Raw genomic sequence first — 24,980 nt, 5'->3', positions numbered from 1 at the left:
CGCGTAGCATAGCTTCATCTACTTCAACCGCGGCGGATTCGGTCGCCGCTGGTGCTTGCGAGCGGCGATGCAACCAGCGCCCCTCTATAGCCCAGCGCGGCCTTTTGAAGACCATCACGCCCAGTATGACACGCCAGCAGAGCGGCGATTACAGATATCACATAGGGCGGCGGGGGCAGTGCGAACGGCGCTACAGCCCATTATGGCGAATCACTGCTCTGCATTCCCGACAGCTCTCATATTGAGTGGAACGGCTTTAATTTTTTTTTAAGTCGACGCCTGCGCGATGGCCATGGTGGATGGCGGATTAACGTAAACCACCCGGCAACCCTTACTTGCGTGTCGAAACCTGTCAGGCACGGGAATTCTTCACGCGAGCCCATCCTATACGTCAAACACTTAAAGACAGAACATGAGCTTAACCGTGTCAACTTTTTATTATGTACGACGTCACATTTCTTTATTTTTAAAAGTCAATAATTTTGGAGGCGTAGCGCCTTCTCGTTCCACGCTCGTTGGTGGATCACCGCGTAACGAAGCGCAGCTTCTGTGTATCATTGACCACTGATAAGAGAGCATCCTCGGCGTCAAAAGAAAGGGTGACGCCTTCCTCTGGAAGCACTGTGAACCTCTGAAGGATGCCGGTCACGTACAGGAATATCTCCATCAAGGCCAGAGTTTGCCCTGGACAGCCTCGTTTCCCTGAAATAAATATGACAATGGAGGCTTAAATCTTACTTGCACAATATGTAATTAAGTGGAAGCCGTACTACTTTAAGTCGTGGAGATTTTGTAAGAATACTTAGAGGCTACAAGATCAAGAAATCAATGATCAATAGCGTAAGTGAGTGTTGCGCACATCGTGCGATAAGATAACAGACAGGATGTTTTCAGATTGAACCTGGAAGTTTAGAGTGAAAACAAACTCAGCAGTTCAAAGCAGTGCAAAGAAATAAATCATCGTGAAAGATTAGAAGGTGACCAACATAAATAGTAATAATCATGATAGCCTATTTATGTCCACTGGAGGACAAAGGGCGCAGTGTGCGACCTTCTCCCGCGACCGCGGGAGATGTATCTGCGCCAGTCGAACGGGCGCCGAAACATCTGGAAGACTTCGCCGCCTGCCCTGGGGCTTCACATTCCTGTAGGTACGCCAGTGTCGGTGTATTTCATTATTTTTGTCCGTTGTATGTCTTTGGAACCACCCGTATAAAACGATAATCGAACAAACGCAGGCGCATTGTTACTGCCCGCGTGTGGGGCAACGTCATCATACGCGGGATGCTTTTCTCTCTCTCGCCATTCCTCGTTCTCTCTCTCTCTCTCTCTCTCTCTATCTTTCTCTCTCTCTCTCTCTCTCTCTCTCTCTCTCTCTCTCTCTCTACACCTTCTTCGCTCTTCGTCTGTCTCTTTGAGAACAATCCACACCGGAATGCAGTCCTGCCTGCTCCGGCAGTAACAATTATCTCAGATACCTCAGAGGCTAAACCAGATAGATTAACTCATGCAGTAAAGGCTCTTTGGTACACAAACAACACTCCCTCACCAGAAAAGGATCTATGGTGTAGTAGTTGGCCGACGCCTCCTATGACTTGCAAAGCAAATTTTGGCCCTCACTCGCCAGCAGCTGTAGACCACCCGACCACGGCGGCGGCCAGAACAGCGATACAGCAGAGGTTGCTACGAATCGCTGTGTCCAGGCAGGCCGCCATTGGAACTTTACCCTGGCAACGTTCAAAGCATGAACCTTGTCTAGCGAGGGAAGCTTAGCTGTACTACTAGAGAAGGTCTCACACATTAGGTGGAATATTATAAGGTTAAGCGAAGTTAGAAGAACAGAAGATCTCGAGGGCTTCATGGAACTGACTAGCGGGCGTATTTTGGGCTGCAAAGGACTCCAAGAGAAGAACATGGGGTGGGATTCTTCATCATTAAAGCAGTATCAGGGAACGTGGGAGTTAACAAAAGAGTCGCAGCCATTGTGATCAAGCTAAGCAAGTGGTACATGTCAGAGATATTACAGGCATATGCGTAAACAACCAGCTATGATGATGAAGCCGTAGACAGTTTCTGCGAGGACGTCGAATCAGCAATGAAGACGGCAACAACGCAGTTCACGATTGTGATAGGAAACTTTAACGCAAAGGCCGGTAAGAAGCAAATGGGAGAGAGTTCGTGTGAGAAATTTCGGAATAGACAATCGCAACAGTCGAGGAGGCACACTGGTAAGATTCGCAGAGAGAAATAACCTTAAGCTTGATGAACACATTCTTCTACAAACGAATGGATAGGAAATGGACATGGAAAAATCCCGATGATACAACAAAAAACAAAATTGACTTTATTTAAGGGATAACCCAGGTATTGTGCAGGACATAGAGGTACTAAGATTTTGAGCAGTGATCATAGGATGGTTGAATGCAAGGCAAGGATCAATCTCAAAAGAGAAAGAAGGAAACTCGTGAAAAGTACGAAACCCAGCGTAGGGTCAGTCAGAGTCTGGACGGAAAAGTTTAAAATAACGTTCCAAAACAAATTTGCGTTTCGTTTCCGAACTACCAGAACGAGGGCACTGTGGACAGGCTAAATGACAACTTAACAACAGCAATAAGAGAACCAGCAGCAACTGTGGCAGACGCAACATGTAGGGGAACAAACTGCAAAATTAAGCAAAGGAAAAAAAAACTAATTGCGAAACGTAAGAACTTGAAAGTGTCAATGACGGTGAATTAAGTTGAGTTTGCAGAGCTGTCAATAATGTTTAACAGAAGTAAAAGAAACTGCATTGGTGTGGCAGCGATCGATAAAGCGCTGCAAATAGGAGGAAGCTTGAAAGCAACTAAGAGCAAGCTAGCCATCGGATACAATAGAATGTACGCACTAAGAGACGAGCAGGAAAACATTACGCACAGCTTGGAGGCGATAGTAAAAATAGCAGGACGATTCTACACCAGACTGTATGCCAGTGACGTTAGACCAGCGGAAACTACGCGGAGGAACAAGCTTAACTTGCGGTGTCCCACAAGTAACTAAAGAGGAGGTAGGAAAGGCTCTCAAGAGCATGAAAAGAAGAAAAGCTGCAGGTGACGACGCCATAACCGTGGACCTTTGCAAGGAGAGAGCAGATATTGCACTGGAAGAGCTTGCCGTACTGTTTTCGGAATGCTTGAATACTCAAAAAATGTCCATAGCCTGGAAAAACGTAAACATTATTCTGATTCATAAGAAGGGAGATAACAAGGACCTTAACAATTTCAGACCCATCAGTCTACTCTCTCTTGTTTACAAGCTAATTACCAAAGTTATAGTTAGCCGCACAGGTTGCACCCTGGGTTCCCACCAACCCAGAGAGCAGGCGGCGATTAGGCAAGGGTACTCAACCATGGATCACATTCATATTAAATGCAGAGCATTTCAGTAACTCACGATGTCACCCGCGTTGACGTCCGTAGTCGTAGTCCGCACCCCTCCCCCTACACTATATAAAAAAAAACACTATCCGGCGCCTGGTTTCGATCCCTCGACCCTGCGGGCGGAACGCAATGTACATGGGGCTCTTCCCACTGCGCCACAAAGACGACACAGAATGGGAGGCTACGAACGCGCCTTATATCCTTGACTCATTCAAACTACGTCAAGAAGCTGCTGATACAACGCATTCACTACCACCAACTCCCCAAACACTAAACGTTAACGCAATACACCCACCCCCTATGCGACGCATTTACTCGAGTCCCCCTCGCGGGGAGATGGACCCAATTTTTGCCAATCAAGTGATAGAAAAATCCGCAGAATGCACTGAACCCCTTCGTCGTCGTCGTTGGCGATGATGATGGACAAATGTCTTTCTCGCAATAAGAGCATTCGGCCAAATGCTACGCGAGATTCCGTTCCTTTATGGTCCCTTCCTAAGGGACCATAGTTTCTTTCTGGTTACAAGCCCGCCAGTTCCTGTACGCACCCGGCGCAACCTACTGGTTCATCTCGGACACTTCTATTGTTTCGAAGTACCAACGCAGACAGGCTGTTCGGAAAAGGGCCTCAGTAGCCTAACGGGTATAGAATCGCGGAGTTTGGCACGAACGGACTGGGTTCCAGCCGTAGTAGCACGAAAGTTTTCCCAAGAACCGGGATTTTTTTTACTGTAAAATGCGTTCGCGTCCTAATTCCACGCATTCTTTTCGTAATATAAGACTGGTTTGGTATGTCTAGGTCCGTTTACGAGCGGGGTTCCGCATACCAACATGTTTAATTAGCGTTCTTCATCCTAATGCAAGGGTCTGGCCTGTACATGTCTCGGAATGCAATAGCGCTAATTCTGCACCAGAGGTACCATTCCTGTACTGGGGCGGGAATGCTGTTTGTGTACCAGGAAACCTTCCCAGTATTGGCGTCCCTATGAGGTGTAGCCTCCTCTGGTACCTGCAGATGTTACACCTACATCTCGAGATGTTACACAACGTGGCCTAAGGCCACACTTGCACTATGGCGAGTCAAAGTCATTGGAAAACGATGAATGACTTTGCGAGACCTGGCCGAGGAGAGCTTTCACTTTAAAAGTCTTTTGGACAAGCGGTTACTATTTCCAATCCAAACACAGGGAGCTTCGGTTCAACCGTAACACACTGCCGATTGGATGTGACGCAGCGGTTAGCTTTGTTTAAAGAACTTCGAAGGAGAGCCGCTGCGCATGCCTCTTTGGGTGATATCATCTTTCGAATAGGCCATTCGATCACCAGGAGAGACATTTTACGCCTGATCCTCGGGTTTTTAGAGCACACGCCTCAGTGATTCCTTGTGATTTCCCGTGCATAGCGGCAAAAAGGTACTGATCAAGTGACTCCTGGTGATTTCCCGCGCATAGCGACGAGAAGGTGTTGATCAGGAAAGTAATTGCCGGCATACCAAGCAAGGCTAGGTCCTTCCGGTAATAAACATCATTACCCAACCATCCCATCTTCCTGCGAACACGCCATTGATTAAGATGTTTATTTGGAAAACCGCGGACAGTAACTTCGGTGAGCAAAACACAGTGATATACATGTCCCGTACTTAATTTTAAAAAAATAAATTTATACTACACCTACGTATCTCGGATTTATTGATTATTAGGAGATCTACGAATTTTTTCCTTCCGTTACAATCTTTTTTTCTATCACCCTCCTCGAATTACATCATTTTATGAGGTCAGAAGACAGCCTCATCAATGGCACACTATGTTACTATCAAAGCGTTGAAGAAAGAAAAAGTAAGAAAACAAATGCTCTGGCGCTCACCCATTGAGAAAGGCAGGAAAGCCGGCTGTTTGTCGTTGACCTTCGTGCCATCTGGGTTCAGGAACCGCGTGGGATCGTATTGGGATGGATTGTGCCAGTACTTGGGGTCGTTGTGAAGGCTCCACAGGTTCGGTATCACCACAGTACCAGCGGGGATGTGGTAGCCACCGATGAACGTATCACGCTCAGCCCTGGGAAGTTTGAAACGAACGAGCCCGCGCAAGAAAATATTAGTACACCCCCGGACTTTAGTGAAAGGCTGTGTCCCAGTGAAAAATTTGTATGTGTGTGCTGACGGCAGTGAAATCGACGATTGACTGTAGTATAAATGGTGGTAAAAGCTAACATGGCTGATTACATAACATCTCAAATTCAGGCAAGTGCTTGAATTGACCTACGATAGAACATGAGTCCTAGAAGCATCATAAATTGTTAATCTCTGCGCCGCAAGCAACATAGATAAAAGGATGACTTAGCTGAGCTAAAGCAGCTTTTTCGTTCGGTAATTCAGTTACACTAATATATCAGACAAGTGATTTCAACTACATAAACATCTTGAAGTAGCGCAGACTCAACAGAGACACAAAAAAAAATAAGAAAAAAGAACAGACCTCTTCTGTCCGCGCCGAGTCTGCTCTATTTCAAGATATTCAAGAGCCACTCCCAAGTTGCCCAATAGTCGATTCTCATCAACTAGACAATCTGTCGTGTTTACGGAGCATCATCACCATCACCACCACCAGCCTACTCGGGTCCCTTGAAAGACTAAGGCCACTCCCACTGACCTCGAACCACACCTGTCCTGCACTGCTCGAGTCCACAGTTTACCACCGAATTTCTCTATTCCATCCCTCCATCGTGTTATTGGCCTTCCCCTTCTTCTCGACCCATCTCTAGGTGTCCACTTTGTTACCCAAGCTTATTTTCCGCCGGTTCTCAGTTCGTCTCACCACACGGCCATCCCTAGTCCATCTCGTTTTCTTTCAACAGGGCATTCATGCCCCCTCTGATAATAAAGGTATTCCCCCTTTACTAGAACTATGACATCAATCTAGGAAGCTCCTTTACTGTCCGCCCTTGTTACTCGTAACGTTCAACGGCCCGATGAGCCGATCTAATACCCCTGTCACACGAGAGATCTAATGACATTTAGAGCAAATGTCATTTGCTTTAAATATCATTACTTCGGCGCTACACGAGGATACCGAATGGCATTCGATGCGAATGGAATTTAGCGACTAACTGAGGTTCGGGAGCTCATTCAGCGGTTAAATGAGTATAGCGTCGACAGCAGTGGCGCGTCACTAGACAAGAAAGTTCAGTATTAAACCAAGCATACTGTTTCTAAGAACTGTAAGTAGACTTATATTTTTCCCTTCGTATTGTTTTTCAAATAACGAAAGACAAAGAAATACTTACAAAGAAAAAATCTCGTCCCACATGGGCGCGCTGCCCTGATACGGATTATTTGCGGACTTGTCTCGACTTGTGTGGTGTCTGCTTATGTCAACTAAATCAGTGATTTTCTTCTTTTTAAGTAAAAACGAATGATCGCTTTTATTTTTCAAAAATTATCATGTGCGAAAACAATCTAGACGCACTTGAACCATAATTTTGCAATTTTGCGAGCTCGCATAATTGTCACCGCGATCCCTATCAAATGACATTTGTTATGCCATGTGGACCCGCAAGGCCAAACCGAATGTCATTAAAAGCTGATGCCGAACACTTTGAATTGCTTTAGATTTGCCGTGTGACAGGGATGTAACTTTGCTTTTCAGTTGTATGGTAAGGCGCCAAGTTTAAGCTCCGTATTTCATCACCGGCAGTATGCACTGATTGTATTTTTTTTTTGAGTGATAGAGGTAGCTTAATTTGCAATATTTGGGAGTGCTTGTCGAGTGATCCCCAGCCCATACCTATTGTGCGCCGGCTTTCTCTCTCGTGGTTGAGATCAGCACTAAACATGTGTCCGAGGTAGTTGTATTATTTTACTTCTTTTAGCGTTTCGTTTTCTAAGCTGCAGAGGGCGCTTTCGGCAGGCTTATTCCTCGTTATTTTCGATTTATTCATATTTATTTTCATCCCCACAGCCGTGTTTTTTCATTGTAGTTCATCAAGCATTTTTTGTACGTGTTCTGCAGTCTCACTCAACAAGACTATGTCACCCGTAAACCTCAAATGGCTCAATTATTTCCAGTTTATCCTTAATCCAACGTTTTCCCAGTGATGCATTTTTAATACCCCTCCAGAAAAAACTTAATATTTTTGTGAAGAGTTTTGTGAATAACTGTGCAAGTTTTAAAGAGATGGTATCCCCGTGTCTTACTCCATTTCGGTGCGGAAATTTATCGCTTTGGTGTTGGGGGGTTATCCTTCCAGTGCATTCCTTGTATGTGTTTTCTAGAAATCGTATGTAGGTTTCCTCTATTCCCTGATGTTTTAGTGCTTCTGGCATGGCTGCGGTGGTACAAAATCAAACGCTTCTTCATAATCTATAAATGCCATGTAAAGGGGTTAGTGTACTCTGGGGATTTTTCTATCACTTTATTGACAACATCAATGTGATCCATAGTTGAATGACCTTTCCTAAACCCAGCCTGCTCTCCGGGTTGTTGGGAATCCAGGCTGCCACCTTTGCGGCTAACCATAACTATGGTAAACAGCTTGTAAACAACTGAGAGTAGGCTGATGGGTCTGTACGTCTTGAGGTTTCGGGATCTCCGTTCTTATAAATGTGAATTATGTTGCCATGTTTACAGGCTATGGGCATGTTTTGAGTCTTCAAGCGTTCTGAAAATAGTGCAACAAGCTTTTCCAGTACAATATCTCCTCCCACCATCAAGAGATCCATGGTTGTGCCATTGTCATCTGCAGCTTTTCCTATTTTCATACCTTTGAGAGCCTTTCCAGCTTCCTCTTTAGGGACTAGTTGAGCATGTACTCTCAGTAGTTTCCTTTGGTCTAATGTCGCTGGCATACAGCCGGGGGCAAAACCGCTCTGCCGCCTTTATTATCTCGTCCAAGTTGCACGTAATGCTACCCTGCTCGTTTCAAAGTGCGTACATCCTGTCTGTGCCGATGGCTCGCTTTCTCTTTGTTTCCTCGATCACTGACATGCTTCATGCAGGTTGTTTCTTTTACTTCTGTTAATCAGTTTCGAAATCTCAGCTAATTCAACCCGATCCGCCGTACTTGACACTTTCATGTTCTTACGTTTGGCAATTAGTTCCTTTGTTTTCTTAGATTTGCAGTTTGTTTCCTACATGTTGCTTCTCCCACACCTGCTGCTGATTCACGGAGAGCCGATGTTAGGTTATCATTAAGCCTGAGTACACTGACCTCGTTCTGCTCGTTCAGAAGCGCGAATTTGTTTTGAAGAGTTATTTTAAACTAATGCAATCTGGCTCTGACTGACTCCATGCGGAGTTTTTTTTGTTTTGTTTTCCCGAGTTTTTGTCTTTCTCTTTTGGGATTCAGCCTTAGCTTGCATCTAGCCATTCTATGGTCGGTGCTCTTAATCTTAATTAGGACTCCTAGGTCTTGCACGATACTTGGTTGTCACACAAAATGAAGTCAATTTTGTTTTTTGTTGTGCCATCGGGACTTTCGCACGTCCATTCTTTCGTTTGTAGAAAAATGTGTTAATCAACCTCAGGTTATTTCTCTCTGCAAATCCTCCCACTCTATCTCCTCGAATGTTTCGATTGTTTATTCCGAAATTTCCCGCTTACCTCTCTCCCGTTTGCTTCTTACCGACCTTCGCGTTAAAGACTCCCATCACAATCGTGAACTGCGTTGTTGCCTTCTTTATTGCTGATTCGACGTCGTCGTAGAAGCTATCTACGGCTTCGTCATCATAGCTCGTTGTTAGCGCATAGGCATCTACTGTCTTTAACCTGTATCGCTTGTTTAGCATCATCACAACAGCCGCGACTCTCTCGCTAATGCTGAAAAGCTCCTACACGTCTCCTGCTATTTCTCTGTAGAATAAAAATCCCACCCCGCGTTCTTGCTTCTCTTGGAGACCCCTGTAGCACAGAATATGCCCGCTAGTTAGCTCCATGAAGCCTTCTCCTGTCCTTCTAACTTCGCTTAACCCTTTATTATCCCAATTAATTTCACAGAGCTCCTCTAGTTGTACAGCTGAGCTTCCCTCAATAGGCAAGGTGCATGCGTCGAACGTTGCCCGGGTCAAGTTCCAATAGTGGCCTGTCCGGACCCCGAGATTCTATGCTGTATGGCTGTTCTGACCGCCGCCGTGGACAGGTGCTCTACAGCTGCTTAGGACTGAGGGCCTTTAAGGCCTTTAAGGGTCACCCTGGCGCGCGGAAGTTAGCTAAGTTTCTATTACTTGCATTGACACCCGGTGTGACTCAACGCGGCCATCCCCACGCCGAAGAAAATAAAACGTTTATACCTGTAAAACTATTGTTACTGGGAGGTTCAAATTTGGTACAAAGGTGATCTAGAGCTTGACCAAAGAGGAGTGTGATAGGATTATAACTTGCATGACAAATTTTCTCTCGAAAATTTTGAAATTCGCGCATCTCCATATTTGAGGTCCTTCGCGATTTTATGGGTGCTCACACTAAGCCTCGTCCGTGTGAAGGTGAACTGAATTATAGAACAGCGTTCATATTTTAGGAAGGAATTGAGGCCAGTACTACTGTAAATGTAAGTGCGAGTATTATAAGGGTCCGGTCAGGTGGTTTCGGCTTCTTAATAGACGGCCCCTGCAAAACCGGAGCAGAAGGGAAGCCTGTTTAGCGATTCGCTGAAAATATCTCGTTGAACATCCTACTCTGAAAGATTTCCGCAGACTTTCGTGAAGAAGTAGGGCAAAAGCTGACACTTATTCACTGCAATGAAGTAATGCCTGCGAGTACATACATACTTTCAGGCCGAACACAAGTATCGCTGAACGCATGTGCCGCATTTCGCTGAATAAACAAGAGGAAGCTTTGTCGGTGTGGTCTCTCCGAAAACAATAATTCGTTTTGCTTTTAAGTGAACGTGAGAAACAATTCGTTAGAAAGAGAATCGACAAGGTGAAGCTCACGAAATGCTTTGTCCTGTCTATTTTCGTAGAATGGTAAGGCAGCGAAGGCTGCATTGCGATACTTCCAGGGTATATGCTTAGTAGACGTCCGCAGAAACTCCACTGCCTCTAACGGCGGCACGCATATATGTGCGCCTTGGTTCTCTGACCCCCTCCATGTTCCTACCTGATGTCGGGAGTAAACGAACTACGGAGCTGAAGATGTTTTTCGGTAATTACCCGTCGCACGCAACCTCGAAGACCCGATTCCGCGTTATAACCGTGATGTAACTTGGTGTTTTTAGACTGGTGCGTGGTTGTCCGCGTGAATTAAAGTCATATTTGGCGGCTGCGAAAAGTTCCATTAATGACGTTTCATAAGAGCCTAGTTCATTGCACTCCTGAGTGTACCCTGAATGGTTGACGAAGTAAATGAAAAAAAAAAATATATGCACGGCTTGGTTGTGGATCTCATCATCATCATCATCATCACCAGCCTGTCTACGCCCACTGCAGGGCAAAGGCCTCTCCCATTATTCTCCAATTACCTCGGTCCTGTGCCAACTGTGACCAATTTATCCCCGCAAACTTCTTGATCTCATCTGCCCATCTAACTTTCTGCCGCCCCCTACAGCGCTTGCCTTCTCTAGGGATCCACTCTGTTACCCTTAATGACCAGCGGTTATCTTGCCTTCGCATTACATGCCCTGCCCCCGTCCATTTCTTCTTCTTAATTTCTACTAATATGTCTTTAACACCAGTTTGCTCCCTGACCCACTCCGCTCTCTTCTTGTCCCTTAATGTTACACCTATCATTTTCCGCTCCATTGCCCGCTGAGTCGTTCTCAATTTAAGTTGAACCCTCTTAGTGAGCCTCCAAGTTTCTGCCCCGTAGGTGAGTACCGGTAAGATGCAGCTGTCATACACTTTGTTCTTCAACGACAATGGTAGGCTGCTACTCATTATCTGAGAATGTCTGCCATATGCACCCCACCCCATTCTGATCCTTCTAATTATCTCTGCCTCATGGTTGGGATCTGGGGTCACAACTTGGCCTAAGTATATATATTCGCTTACCACTTCCACTGCCTCGCCATCTATCTCAAACTGCTGTGCTGTCCCGAGGTTATTGATCATTACTTTAGTTTTCTGCATATTAATTTTCAGGCCCACGGTTCTACTCTGTTCGCCCAGTGCGGAAAGCATGCTTTGCAATTCGTCCCCCGAGTTACTTAGCAACAACGTCATCAGCGAATCTGAGGTTACTGAGGTATTCTCCATTAACCCTTACTCCCACCTGTTCCCAATCCAACGTTCTGAATACTTCTTGTAAGCATGCTGTGAATAACATTGGAGAGATTGTGTCTCCTTGTCTGACACCCTTCCTTATAGGTATTTTACTGCTCTCCCTATGGAGGATGATGGTAGCTGTAGACCCATTATAGATATCCTCTAGTATTCTTACATAATGCTCATCTACCCCCTGGTTCCGTAATGCCTGAATGACTGCTAGGGTTTCGACAGAGTCAAATGCTTTCTCATAATCTATGAAGGCTATATATAGGGGTTGAGTATACTCAGCGCACTTCTCTATCACCTGATTGATCGTGTGAATATGGTCCATTGTTGAATAACCTTTACGGAACCCTGCTTGTTCTTTAGGTTGACTGAAATCTAAGGTTGCAGAGATTCGGTTAGCGATTACCTTGGTAAATACCTTGTAGACGACTGACAGTAAGCTGATCGGCCTGTAATTTTTCAAGTCCTTCATGTCGCCTTTCTTATGGATTAGGATGATGTTCGCGTTCTTCCAAGATTCCGGTACCATTGCGGTCATTAGGCATTGCGTATACAGGTTTGCCAGTTTTTCAAGTACAATTTCTCCGCCATCCTTCAAGAGGTCTGCTGTTATCTGATCCTCACCAGGTGCTTTGCCCCCTTTCATTTCTTTCAAAGCCTTCCTTACTTCTTCGGTCGTTACTGGTGGGATGTCTATCTCCTCTGAACTACTGTCTCATCCGGAATTATCCTGTATGTCCCGGCTGCTGTACAGATCCCTATAGAACTCCTCGGCCACTGTGACTATTTTATCCCTATTTGTGATGACATTGCCTTGCTTATCCATAAGTGCATATATCTGATTTTCCCCCACGCCAAGACGCCTCTTTACTGCTTTTAGGCTACCTCCGTTCTTTACAGCGTATTCGATCCTCTCCATATTATACTTCCGTATGTCAGCTGTCTTGCGCTTATTGATTAGCTTCGAGAGCTCTGCTAGTTCTATTCTGTCAGCTGCGGTGGAGATTCTCATGGTTTGCCGTTTCCTGATTAGATCTTTCGTCTCCTGTGAAAGTTTGCCAGTATCCTGTCTAGCCATAGTGCCCCCGACTTCTACTGCACACTCCGTGAGAATGCTTGTAAGGTTGTCGCTGGCTTCCTGTGCCGTAAGCTCGGCTTCCTCGTTAAGGGCGGAATATCGGTTCTGCAGCGCGATCCTGAATTCTTCTACTTTACGTCTTACTGTTTGCTCATTTATCGGCTTCTTTCGTACTAGCTTGTTGCGGTCCCTCCTCAACTCTAGCCTAATTCGAGATCTTACCATACGGTGGTCACTACACCTTACCCTTCCGAGCACTTCCACATCCTGCACGACGCCAGGGTTATCGCATAATATGAAGTCTATTTCATTTTTGTGTTCCCCATTCGGGCTCCTCCAGGTCCACTTCCGACTCTCCCGTTTACAGAAGAAGGTATTCATTATTCGTAGGTTATTCCGTTCTGCAAACTCAACTAGTAGGTCCCCCCTGCTATTTCTACAGCCCAGACCATAGTTCCCAACTGCCTTGTCTCCAGCCTCATTCTTGCCTACTTTAGCATTGAAGTGCCCCATAACTACAGTATACTGCGTTTTTACTTTAGCCATTGCCGATTCCAGATCTTCATAGAAGCGTTCCACTGCTTGGTCGTCGTGGCTGGCTGTGGGCGCGTAGCCCTGCACCACCTTGAGCTTGTACCTCTTATTGAGCCTAATTACAAGACCTGCTGCCCTTTCGTTAATGCTATAGTATTCGTCTATGTTGCCAGCTATGCTTTTATTGACTAGAAATCCCACTCCCAGTTCTCTTCTGTCCTCTAGACCACGGTAACATAGGACGTGTCCATTTTTCAGCACCGTAAAGGCTTCGCCTGCCCTCCTAACCTCGCTAAGCCCTATTACATCCCATTTAATGCCCTCTAATTCCTCGAACAACACCTCGAGACTTGCTTCGCTTGATAAGGTTCACACGTTAAACGTTGCCAGGTTCAGATTCCATTGGCGGCCTGTCCGGATCCAGGGATTCTTAGCACCCTCTGCTGCGTCACAGGTCTGACCGCCGCCGTGGTCAGTTGCTTCGCAGACGCTGGGGACTGAGGGCCGAGGGTTAGTTGGCGTATTCATGGGAGGTTGTGGCCGTTACTACACCAGGGTGGCCAATCCTGCTCTGGTGAGGGAGTGCATTACCGGCAATGGTCGCCGGGGTCAGGCCGCACCCCAAGCCCCTTTGTGCAATTCCATCAATACGCGGATTTTTTTTGCTCACAAGTGTGGATCTACCACCTCTGCTATCACTGTACCTTACTGCACCCTTGAATATGTGCAATAGCTTCGTTTATTGTGCTTACTACGGCGCCAACATCGTTTTCCCTCACAGGTAAAAACACCACAGGGAACGTATGCGCAATTTCTAAGCTTTATCCGTGGGGCTATCCCCCGTCTTATTAAAGTAAAAAACGCGTGCTGTATTTTTTGTCCTATTAGCTGTAAAAAAAGTTTTTATTAATATTGGCTAGGATATATCTTTGTAAATTCAACCAAGTAATTTTTGCGCGTAAAACTGAAGGAGTGTAAGCCAGAACTCGAGGAGCACAATACGTGAAACAAAGCGCATACGTGATTATTCAGCCCACGCACGTTACGCACGAAGGAAGATGAAGGCCAGTTCCTGGTTATTTGCCGATAAGACGTAAGTGAGCCACTTACGCCCTCGGTACACCGATCGGTGTCGCAGTCCTCCAGCGTTGCTGCTCCAATATGCAGGCCATGGTGAAAGGCATGTTGCGTCGGTCATCCCAGTCCGGGCTCTTGTGCCGGCCCAGTGCAGAGTCGATTTCCCGTTGCACGCGCGCCTGCAGGCCGTCCGGATCGCTGGCCATAATGTAGAGGTCCCACAACACCGCGGTTCGCACAGTGTTCGTGGACGCACTGTAGAAGTTCAACGTGCTCCCTTCCAAGCTTGCCACTGTGATTAACGTTGTTGTTTTGAGAGGGGGGTGGGGGAGCAAACTGGGCGACATTTGTTCCCCCAGCAGTCATGCAAAACAATCACATTTAATGCTAAAGCATTATTTAACTGCGTTCAAAATCCGGCGCCCGTACCACACAAAATGGCCGACTCATCAAAACTAATGAGACGGAACAACAGACATAAGAGACAAATAATTCTCAGGCATAAGAAACAATGAATGCACGAACGACGCCCAATTTCCCAGCTAGGGCAGCGCTATAACTAACCGGTCAAAAAACAAACTTTGGATAAATTTCCACTACGATGGATTTGAACCAGGATCCTCTGGAATGCTAGGCAAGAAAGGAACCAACAAGTCACCACTGCTCGAAGTGACCAGCTGACTAGAGGGGATGCTGGTGAGTAGGCTGCGGTCCTCGATTTATAAACGTGCGCTGGAGACACGCACTCGGTATTACAGGAGGAATCTAAGCACCGAAATCAAACATGTAGCAAAGCACATTCCTACTAATAACCTATATATTTCTCCAGAAAGGGCCATTAGCCAAGCCTTTCAGTTTTATGCGGGCGTCTGATTTTTTTCCGCCGTCACTCACAATTGTAATGGGTGGTGGTCCCCTTGTTCTCTTCAATCTTCCTCAAGTATCCATCAATAAAATCTCTTCCTATGTAGTGCTCCATCCTTCCTTTGCGATCGTTTATCTCGTTCCTGTAACAGTGAAAAACACGGGTTTGTTTACTTCAGAGCCACTGGGCAACAATCCAATCATTAAGTATTGCCTTTATAATTGTTATGTCAAATCGCATAAACATGTGCGTACAGCATAGGGCGGCGTGCTCACTCGTGAGGACACTCATTTGTATTCAAACGCACGAGTGAGTACGATGATGACTGAGTACACATTCGGATTTCAAAAGTGAGTGCGATGACCAGGGAGTACAGACGTGAGTTCAGCCTTCGTGAGTACAGTACGTATGAGTATAAACACTGATGAGGATTAATAGTACTCATAGTCATGAATACTCCTTATCGTGAGGATAATATTTATGAGTATAAGCACTCATGAGTACTGTACTCACGAGTATGAGTACTTATGAGTACTGCACTGACGAGCACTGCACTCCCGAATAATGTACTCGCGAGTACTCTACTCGCGAGTAATCTACTTACGAGTAATGTACCCATGAGTACTGTGATCGCGAATACAACACTTGTGAGTGCATGCACCTCGTGATTATGTATTCAGACTACTCACGTCATTCTATCGTCACTGCACTAAAATGTCGCTCCGAACTACCGGATCTAGCACATTGTCGCCAACTTTCCCGCCCTGTAACTGTTCCATAAGCTTATCACCATGCGTCACTTCCCGATCAGTTCTTTGAACCACCTCCTGTAATTTTTCCGCGCCGCGACGATTCTTACAAAGTTAAAAGCACAAGTTGCAGGTCATTTTAGGACGTAATAGTGTAGTGAATGCAAGTTTCCGAATGCCAGAAGGATAATCTTTAAGGCTACGCATAAGGAACCCTAAACAGCGTATAGCAGAAGCGAGGGTGTCTTTTATGTGGTAATGCCATGACAGGACAGGCTGTAAGTGAATTCCCAGATGTTTATAAGTGGAGACGATGTCAATGGCAATATTATCAAGCGCGTAGGGAGTAGGGACGCGGGAGGTGCGATTAGTAAAGGACATATACTTACTTTGGCCCGGTCTTTCATTTCCCGTACCATAGGCGGATGGAATAATCTACCATCACATATCGCCTCTCAGAAAGACAACACGAAAATTCTGGAACTAATCCAAGAGCTAATCTAACGCTTTGCTTTTATTCTGTGTTTTTGTGTTCCTTCTTTTAAAACATTCGCTAATTTCTTTCTTGCTCTTTATTTTCCTTTTTTTATGCTGATGCGTTGTACATCGTGTTCGTGCTACAATTTGAACCATTTTTATTGTATTTCTGTCTTTTTTCCTTGTTATCTATAGAATTTTACCTTCTCGTTCTCATTTTTGAATATTCCCGCTTTTTTTTTTTGTTTTTCTTGCCCTCTTTTGTTACGCTTACGCAACATGTGTATAAATGTAACCTCCCTATGTGAAACCCCCTCACCGGTGCTCTTATCGGTATTGTGAATGAATAAATAAATAAAATAAATCAATAAATGAATATAAGTATCTGGAAGTGCATCTTTGCACATTGGCGCTGTTCGCGCAAAAATCATCCATAACACTAAGATACTCACGTCGTAACTGAAAGAACTGCCCGAAAAATTCCCGTTAGCCTGCCTACCTAACGTACGCCCGCCAGTAACTTCAGTTTCCTTTATCCCTCGGGTCACCATACCAAAAGTACTTAATTTACTCTATGATCCAAGCAATACAAAACCGTGCTGCACGTTTCATCTCTAAAGAATTACAGCCGTCATTTTAGCGTAACTCAAATAAGGACCTATAGCAACCTCCAACCCTTAGAAATACGCCGTTCCGTTGCTATAGTTCGTTTATTTCACAAGTATGTAAACTGCTCTTATCTTTCACCCCTTTCCCTCGAAAGTACTCATGTTCAATAGGTTAAACAATCTGCGGTGTTTGAAAAGCATTTACGGCCATACCCAAGCATTTAACTTATCGGCACTGCCAACAGTCGAACTATTATGGAATGAACTCCCGACAAAATTGTTTTAATCACTGACCATACATTATTTCGCAACCAAGTGTACCAGCATCATTCATCATAAAAATGCAGATTTGTACATATGCGCTTGTGTTTTGCCGCCTTTTTGCCGTTTTTGATGCCGTACAAACTACTTTGCGCGTAGTGTACAGGCTTCCTGCGCCTTTTTGCTTGCGTACCGGTCGCCTTTCCGCACCTTTGTACTAGACAACATTATTGTAACTACAGTACGCTTCTTCTACGACACCTCTTTTATTAGTTGTACTGTACTACCACATTGCATTGTTTTATACTTTGTTGCTTCTCTTAAATTTGTTGTAGCTTTTCTCGCCCCCCTTCATTACTCAATGTTCCTGGGAGAACATGTAGGATAACGTAAATAAATAATTAATTAATTAATTGATTGATCATCTTTTAAAGGCACGTCGGAATCGTTGGCCCTGGCTGGGAAAAAAAGAGAATAAACAGGCAACAACCATAGAGAGGCTGCTCCCATTACGAATAGCTGGCACCACTTGCTGCGATGTCCCCTCTACTAATGACAGAAGCGTCAGACTATTCGAAGGCTGGTAGAGGTTAGCCTCATACTGCCGGAATTATTCTTCCAAATGAGTCTACTTTTAGTTGGAATTATTTTCGACCCTGTGCAGCTGTCAAAGATAAGATGTCATCTGAGGCGATATCTGACTCATGCTCATGTTATGTGGCGAATATTAATTTTGTCCTTTTTGATGGCAACTGTTTCTGGTCACAAGGGTCTCTATAGGCCGGTCGGTAGTGCGTCTGGCTAAGAATCATTTTACTCCAAGTTCCAATCCCAGCAGCTGTATAAAGTGCGTGCTGAGTCTGAGTGCAGAAACGCGGAACTTTCGATACGATCCGTCGGTTTTCTTACTGAAATGCGCACATCCCACGGTTGTAATATCTGACTAATTGGACATTTTTGTCACGTCCGCTGCAATGGTCTATGTGTTGTCAAGCACAACAGGAACAGCAGGGCCCGATTCACACCTTCCTTTCCTCGGGTATGCCCACGGGGCGGGCTTGTTACCGTCGTACATTATCTTATCGGCGGTGTATAAAATATGCCTTGGCACGACTCACCTAACGATCTGTGCGAGCTGCGTTAGTGTGCGTTTCGTTATCTCCATTCTCGTGTTGGGTATGCAGGCAGTCAGCAGGCGCACGAGGGGCAGGAAGTCCTCGACCGATAAGAAGCTAGCACGTCTCAAGAACTTGCTCAGCATATTTTCGATAAAGCGAGCCATTGGGTGATCCAGGTCGTACGTCTGGCCGAACACCAGCGCCGTGACGTCGTTCGCGATGCTGGTGGCGAGTGGCTGGGCGGCGACCAGTGGCTTCCCTTCACCAGTAGCAAGGAAGTCAGCGAAACGCTGCACCGATTCCTGGCAAAAAAAAACACAACAAACGTTTCGCCCACTTACAGGGTAAAAATTATTTTAGCAGTTCATCATAAATAACACGTGTTATGTAGTTTATGTTTTAATCTTGTGCGACTAAAATTGCACATGCTAGCGAAAATGCATTGGCATTATCTTCCTTACTTTATGGTCCTCATATGGTTTTTCAGTTCGCGGGCTTCTGAATCCGCTTTTACTTATAGAAACAGCTCATCCACCTTATACGCCGAATCCGGGGATCGGCATACGGTCTAAAAGAGCTAGACACTTGCCGTCTTGTCCAAGCCCTCATGGTCAGCCGTCTCACCTACGGAACCCCGCTTGTGAATCTCAGACCCCAAGAAACCAGCAAGCTGGACGCCCTAATCCGCAAAACTTACAAAGCTTCCTTGGGCCTCCCTACATTTACCTCTACTGACCGTCTACTCCAACTTGGGCTACATAATACCCTCAGCGAAATTCTGGAAGCCCAACGAACCTCACAGCTACAACGGTTGGCCCTTACTCCCACTGGCAGGAACGTGCTTCGCACCATTGGCCGGTCCACCCCGTATGCAACTCACGAACTTCAACGCATACCTCTTCACATTCGCCAGCGGCTTAGGGTCGCCCCAATCCCGAAACATATGCATCCGACGTTCAATAGGGGAAGGCGAGAAGCTCGTGTCAGAACGCTCACAAGGCGATATGAAACCGACGCCCGAACGCGCTACACGGATATCGCCCATACTCCCAACGGTTCACAAACCACCCTCGTCACCCTGGGCTCTACCGGCCATCTCGCCACTGCAGCCACCTACAAGCAGCAACCAGTTCCCACGGCAGAGGCACTCGCCGTCGCTCATGCGACCACCACCCACCAAAAACAGCCCTACCTAACTATCATCACCGATTCTCAGCAAGCATGCCGGTGGTATCAAGCTGGCCTGGCACCCCCTCAAGCTCTTCCCATCTTTCACTGTCTCCCCGAAGAAATAGAGATAACAATAGTTTGGACCCCTGGCCACTCTGGTCTTGCTGGGAATGAAGCGGCCCATGCCGCAGCCCGCGCTCTCCACAACCGGGCACTCCCTTCTGCAAGGCTAGATACCACAGGACGTCCAGATTCCGCAAGCACCACCTTAACACCGCTGGACTCTACCTATAGCTCCATCCTTTCCCACTACACAAACAACAGAAGAAGGTACCCTCCTCCCCACCCATCCCTTACCCCACATGAAGCGTATGTCTATCGCCGCCTTCACACAGAAACTTTCTACAATCACACGATTCTCTCACACATCTCCCCATCCCTCTTCCCCCCTTAACTGCCAAGCGTGTGACCTTCCTCTTACCACCTTCCACCTAGTTTTCTCCTGCCCGCAGCACCCAACCCCCTTCACTCCCCAACCCTTGAGCAGTGGGAGTCCGCTCTGACCAGCTCGGCACCGGAGCAGCAACTCGCCCTGGTGAAACGAGCTCTGGAATCGGCGCAGGCTCGCGGCCTCCTGGACCTGAGAGGCTGACCACTGCCCCTTCCCTCTCCCCTAAAGCTCAAATAAATGTTTTTACCACCACCAACAGCAGATGCTTCCTTAGAATGGCTGGCGAAGGTTCAAAAGAACGCATCGAGCAAAGTAGGAGAGATACCCTTCCAAATCGCATTATTTCAACAACCTTTGACTTTTGCAAATGTAGCCTACACCCCAGATATTGTCATTCGAAGAAATCGCAACGACATAAACGAAACGCCGTTTAAAAGAGATGGCGAAGAAGACGACGCACGGCACACAGCGCTTGCCTACCTCACATGGCGTCCTTATATTTCGCACATTGCTGCCAAAGGTGAAAAGCTGCGGGAGTGCTGCGTAGGCTATGCAATCATAAATTCGGTATGCGTAGAGACGCCCTGCTAATGATTTATCGTTGCAATGTTCGCCCAGTATTGGAATTTGGTCGCGTGTTATTTTCTGGTTGCGCGACGTACAAACTCCATCCCCTATTTCTTATTGAGAGATTGGCTTTGCGCTTATGTTTAGGGTTGCCAAAGTATGTAGATAACTCTGTATTGTACCTTGAGGCACGGTTGCCTTCACTTCTGGATCAATTTAAATTGCTAACTGTTGTAACATTTCTAAAACTGTTTGAATCTGTATTGTACGAGGCTCAACCCATTTTCCTCTTGAGGCCTGACCTTTTTCGAGGATTTACGTGGCCCCGATTTCAGCGTCCTCAATTGGATTGCGTTCAGGCATGGCTGCAGCCTCTTCATGCAGATCTTTTTCTACTCCAGCTCTATTCTGATAATTTGTCGCCTGTCGACATAAGCTTGGACAACTTTTTCCCCCGCATGCAAAATTATTGCCGGCCCGATTACTCAATCATTTACTTGAAGATCACTTGGCTACTCTTCATACTAATGTCGTCATTGCCACAGATGCCTCGCAAAGTGATGAGAAGGCTGGGGTAGGAATATATTCTCAGTCTCTAGATTGGTCCTTATCAATCAGGCTGCCAGACTATACCCCGATCTTTCAGGCAGAATTATTGGCGATAATCTTAGCCCTTAATAAACTACAGCACAGATTCGCGGGGGTGGTTATTCTTGCGGATTCTCTCTCCGTGTGCACCGCTCTAACAAATGATAAAGATTCTTCCCTTCTCAGGTCATTCCGTTCATTCATTCCTTACCAGCTTCGCGAGATCCGGTTAGTGTGGGTCCCTGGTCACGCAGGGATGACCTTCAATGAACTGGCAGATCAATTAGCCAATTTGGCTCTTGGGGGTCTTGCCGTCGTGAATGGCCCAATTGACAGTTTTCTTTGGGGGGCGAGGTTCAGGCGCCTTCAAGTTTTACAAATTAATCGGCAAGATGCCCTTCGTTCATGCTCCGACTATATTCACCTCTCCCACTTATGGAAGCCTAAATTCGGCGAATCTCGTAAATGTGAGGTCGCAATCACAAAATTTCGTTGCAGAATACCCCCTTTAAATTTTTATCTACACAAAGCTGGTCAGGCGTTATCTCCTCAATGCCCTTTCTGCAAGGCCCCCGAAACTATAGAACACTTTCTTTTAAATTGCCGCAGTTTTTCCTCGATGCGACACGCGCACTTTGAATGCACGTTTAATAGGCTTAATCTCCCTTTATCTTTAACCGTTATTCTTTCCCTGGGTGCTTCCGTCATAGGATATTGCCACAGACATGTTGTGATCGCCTTTCATTCCTTTGTTGCGGCGACAGGCTGGATGCCCTGCTAGATAGCTATGTCTTCATTCGCAATTTTTTTTCCTGAGAATCCTGTTCTCTTCAAAGATTTCTTTTTCTACTCTCAATATTTTTCTGGTACTTCATTTTTTTCTCTCTAACATAAATCGGGTCACAGCCTAATTATTACAGGCAGCTTGTTGGCCAATCCCCTGCGTGGGTACGCGCCATGACTTAAGGAACCAACCAACCAACCAACCAACCAACCCTGCCATCCAGCTATCCCCGTCCTATAATCCCGGCTACGGCGGCCAGCGCTCGAGACCACAGCACGAGCTGCGCCGGCCACCGGCCAACGAGAAGCTGCCAGCGACAGCCGGCGGCGGCAGAGAAGCGATCCCTAGAAGAACACCGAGAATGAGAGCAGGGGTGTGAAGCGTGACCGGGATGCGCGGCGGTCGGGAGACCATACCCGTGCCTTGCCCCAAGAGGTCCTCCGCGACTGCAACCTCCACGAGGTCATCCCCGCAAGCGTGCCGTCTCGCCGCGCATAGGTTACAGACAGCGGCGCCCCAAGACAGCTGCGTTCGCTACTCGGCTACGGGAGCTGGGAGCGCGCTTGACCTCCTCGGCCACGGCACTTCACGTGGACATTCCTACGCTACTTCGACTTGTGCGGGTAACCACCACGTACTATGTTATCTTCCTTCGTTCCCCGATTAGGACTTTTCCGACTGTTTGTACTCTCCGTTTTTTATACCGCGTCCTCGCAGCCCCCTGTTGTTGGTTAGGTTGCATCTGTTCATTGTGTGCATTTTGTTCCGGTTTCGTGTATAACATAAACTAGCCTCGTGTAAAGAGTTCCTTCTTTAACTGATTATTGTCCAAGAACCCGACAATATACGTAAATGGTTCAATGGAACCACGTCCTGTACATGGGCACCCATAAGCACATTCTGCGGAACACATGTAGTGCCGGACCACTACTATTTAATCTAGGACTACACAAGCTAAAGCGGGGTACGGATAGGGAAGCACCTTCCGGCCTAAATACCCATCTTGGATTAGTCTGAACCGAACCATCTTTACACGGGTAAATAGGCCGTTGCGCGATAAAAAGCGGTCTCCTTAGAGCAGTTTCAGGCGAGCCTGACAAACCTCCCAAGACGGCATCCGTGACTGAAGGCTCGAAGGCGTGCCATCCAGCTATCCCCTTCCTATAATCCCTAACCCCTTTGGGCTGCGAGCCTGTTCGTTGAATCAATCAATCAATCAATCAATCAATCAATCAATCAATCAATCAATCAATCAATCAATCAATCAATCAATCAATCAATCAATCAATCAATCAATCAATCAATCAATCTTTTTATTGAAATATTTGCCCCATAAAGACGTAAGGTAGCGAGAAAATGAGATGATTTTCATTTGATGCAAAAGCCCGCGAAATCGAGGTATTTGCTAAGTTAAAAAAAAAAGAAAGAAATGTGCAAGTCAAGACATCTGGTCCTGTATTTTTTTCAAAGCCAAACGCATCAGCCCCGAGAAGCCAACCAAACCCGTTGCTTCTACTCCGGCAACTCTAGCCTTCCAAGCGCTTAATCACGTGACCGGTTAATCTCCGGGTGATTCCGTGAATGCCGCCACAGAATCGCCACGGCATCCGTTACGCCGTGGCGATTCCGTGGCGCCATCTGTGATGCCGTGGCGATCCCAACCGATACAGAAAATCTTCGAATAATTGTATGTCCGCATTTCACCGAGTAAATACGCGCATAATAACCATAGAGCCGTGCCTAAACCTGGCGTCCGGCGTGCTGAATAGTGGAGTTGTCAAGCTCAAGAAGTAACAGACGCGGCACGGAGCAAACGTTGCTTTCCAGTTGGAGTCGAAAAGCAACAGAAACGCCTTGCGCGCACAATATTTCGGATCGTGTAAAGTAACCCCAAATTGTAATAATTTGCTTGTAAGAATCTGTCACGGCGCGCCTCCTAACGGGTATACGGGATGTCCCAGCTATCATGCACCAAGATTTCAAAAAAGAGCAATCGCGTTACTCCAGGAAAGCCTAGTGTATATTGTTTTCAGAAGTGTGGAGAAGCGGAAAATAATTTTGTTATTAATGATGCAAATAATTTTAATTATCTAACTCGAGAAGTACTCTCCCAATTATTAAAGTGTCCATGAGGCACTTGTAAGTACCCGCTGCGGTATTTTCAGCGACGAACTAACTGAGTACTCATTTATTGTGACTGAAAAAGAAACCCTGCGAAATACGAAAAATACCACGTAACGGCGCCCCCCGCCTGCATCTTAAAGCAGTACTGTCAAACAGGCCGCCTCTAAGTTAGCAAGAATAAAATAAAGAAAAGAAAGAAAGAAGAAGTCGCCATCTAGTTTGTGTCTTATCTACCACACGAGCCCCGCGAAACTTGCTGTGTCTGCTCTTTCCTTGCATGCCATTATTAAGGTGATGCGCTGTCTCTTAGGGCGGATCACAGCCGAAACAGTTGCTTTCAATCGGGTTATTTGAGGGCGCTGCTTTATGAAGCGGGCAGGCGTACTTTAAAAGGGTATTTTTCATATTTCGCGGGGTTTCTTTATCAGTCGGAATAAATTAGCACGCAATTTGTTCGTCGCTGAAAATACCGCAGTTAGATGCCTCTCGTGGGTACCTGCAAGTGCCCCATTGACACTTTAACACTTAAGGGAGTATTTTTTATTCAGACAATTAATTAAAACATAATACTTTTAGTCTCATCGACAAAAAATTTACAGTCCGCTTCTTTACAGTACTCCGAACATAATGCACTAGGTTTTCTTTGAGTAACGTCCCTGCCCTTTTTAAAAGTGCATGATAGCTGGGACACCCTGTACATGTAGTTCGTCGTGAAAAACGCTAACTTGCATCAACGGACCTTACGTAAAAAATTCTTCAGTCTTACCTTAATGTGTTCTTCCATGCCCTTTTTGGCAAATCCCAGATTTCTCAGCACATGAAAAGAATACCTCCGGTTTACTTTCCATGGTTCGCCATTCAAAGTTGCGATAGCTGTGAAATTGCAATTCCAAAACGAATATTAAGCCAC

The 24,980-nt window shown here is 46.1% G+C and overlaps 1 protein-coding gene across 1 annotated transcript in view; it reads right to left on the bottom strand.

Moving 5' to 3' along the window:
- Positions 1-418: 418 nt before the first annotated feature.
- LOC144174469 (cytochrome P450 2A12-like) overlaps positions 419-24,980 on the bottom strand; it is a 39,961-nt gene continuing 15,399 nt past the window's right edge. Inside the window, exons 4-9 of the mRNA XM_077703186.1 lie at positions 24,837-24,943; positions 18,387-18,688; positions 15,203-15,315; positions 14,342-14,600; positions 5,280-5,470; positions 419-702 (exon numbers count right to left, since the gene is read on the bottom strand). Coding sequence (XP_077559312.1) covers positions 524-702; positions 5,280-5,470; positions 14,342-14,600; positions 15,203-15,315; positions 18,387-18,688; positions 24,837-24,943 — 1,151 coding nt within the window. The 3' untranslated portion in view covers positions 419-523. The remainder of the gene's footprint in view (positions 703-5,279; positions 5,471-14,341; positions 14,601-15,202; positions 15,316-18,386; positions 18,689-24,836; positions 24,944-24,980) is intronic.

The sequence above is a fragment of the Haemaphysalis longicornis genome, unplaced genomic scaffold (genome assembly GCF_048455015.1).
Source record: "Haemaphysalis longicornis isolate Haplotype H1 unplaced genomic scaffold, Haemaphysalis longicornis Haplotype H1 scaffold_3, whole genome shotgun sequence".
NCBI lineage: Eukaryota > Metazoa > Arthropoda > Arachnida > Ixodida > Ixodidae > Haemaphysalis > Haemaphysalis longicornis.
Note: the sequence above shows the minus strand (reverse complement) of the source record. Positions and strands in the feature narration are given on the sequence as shown.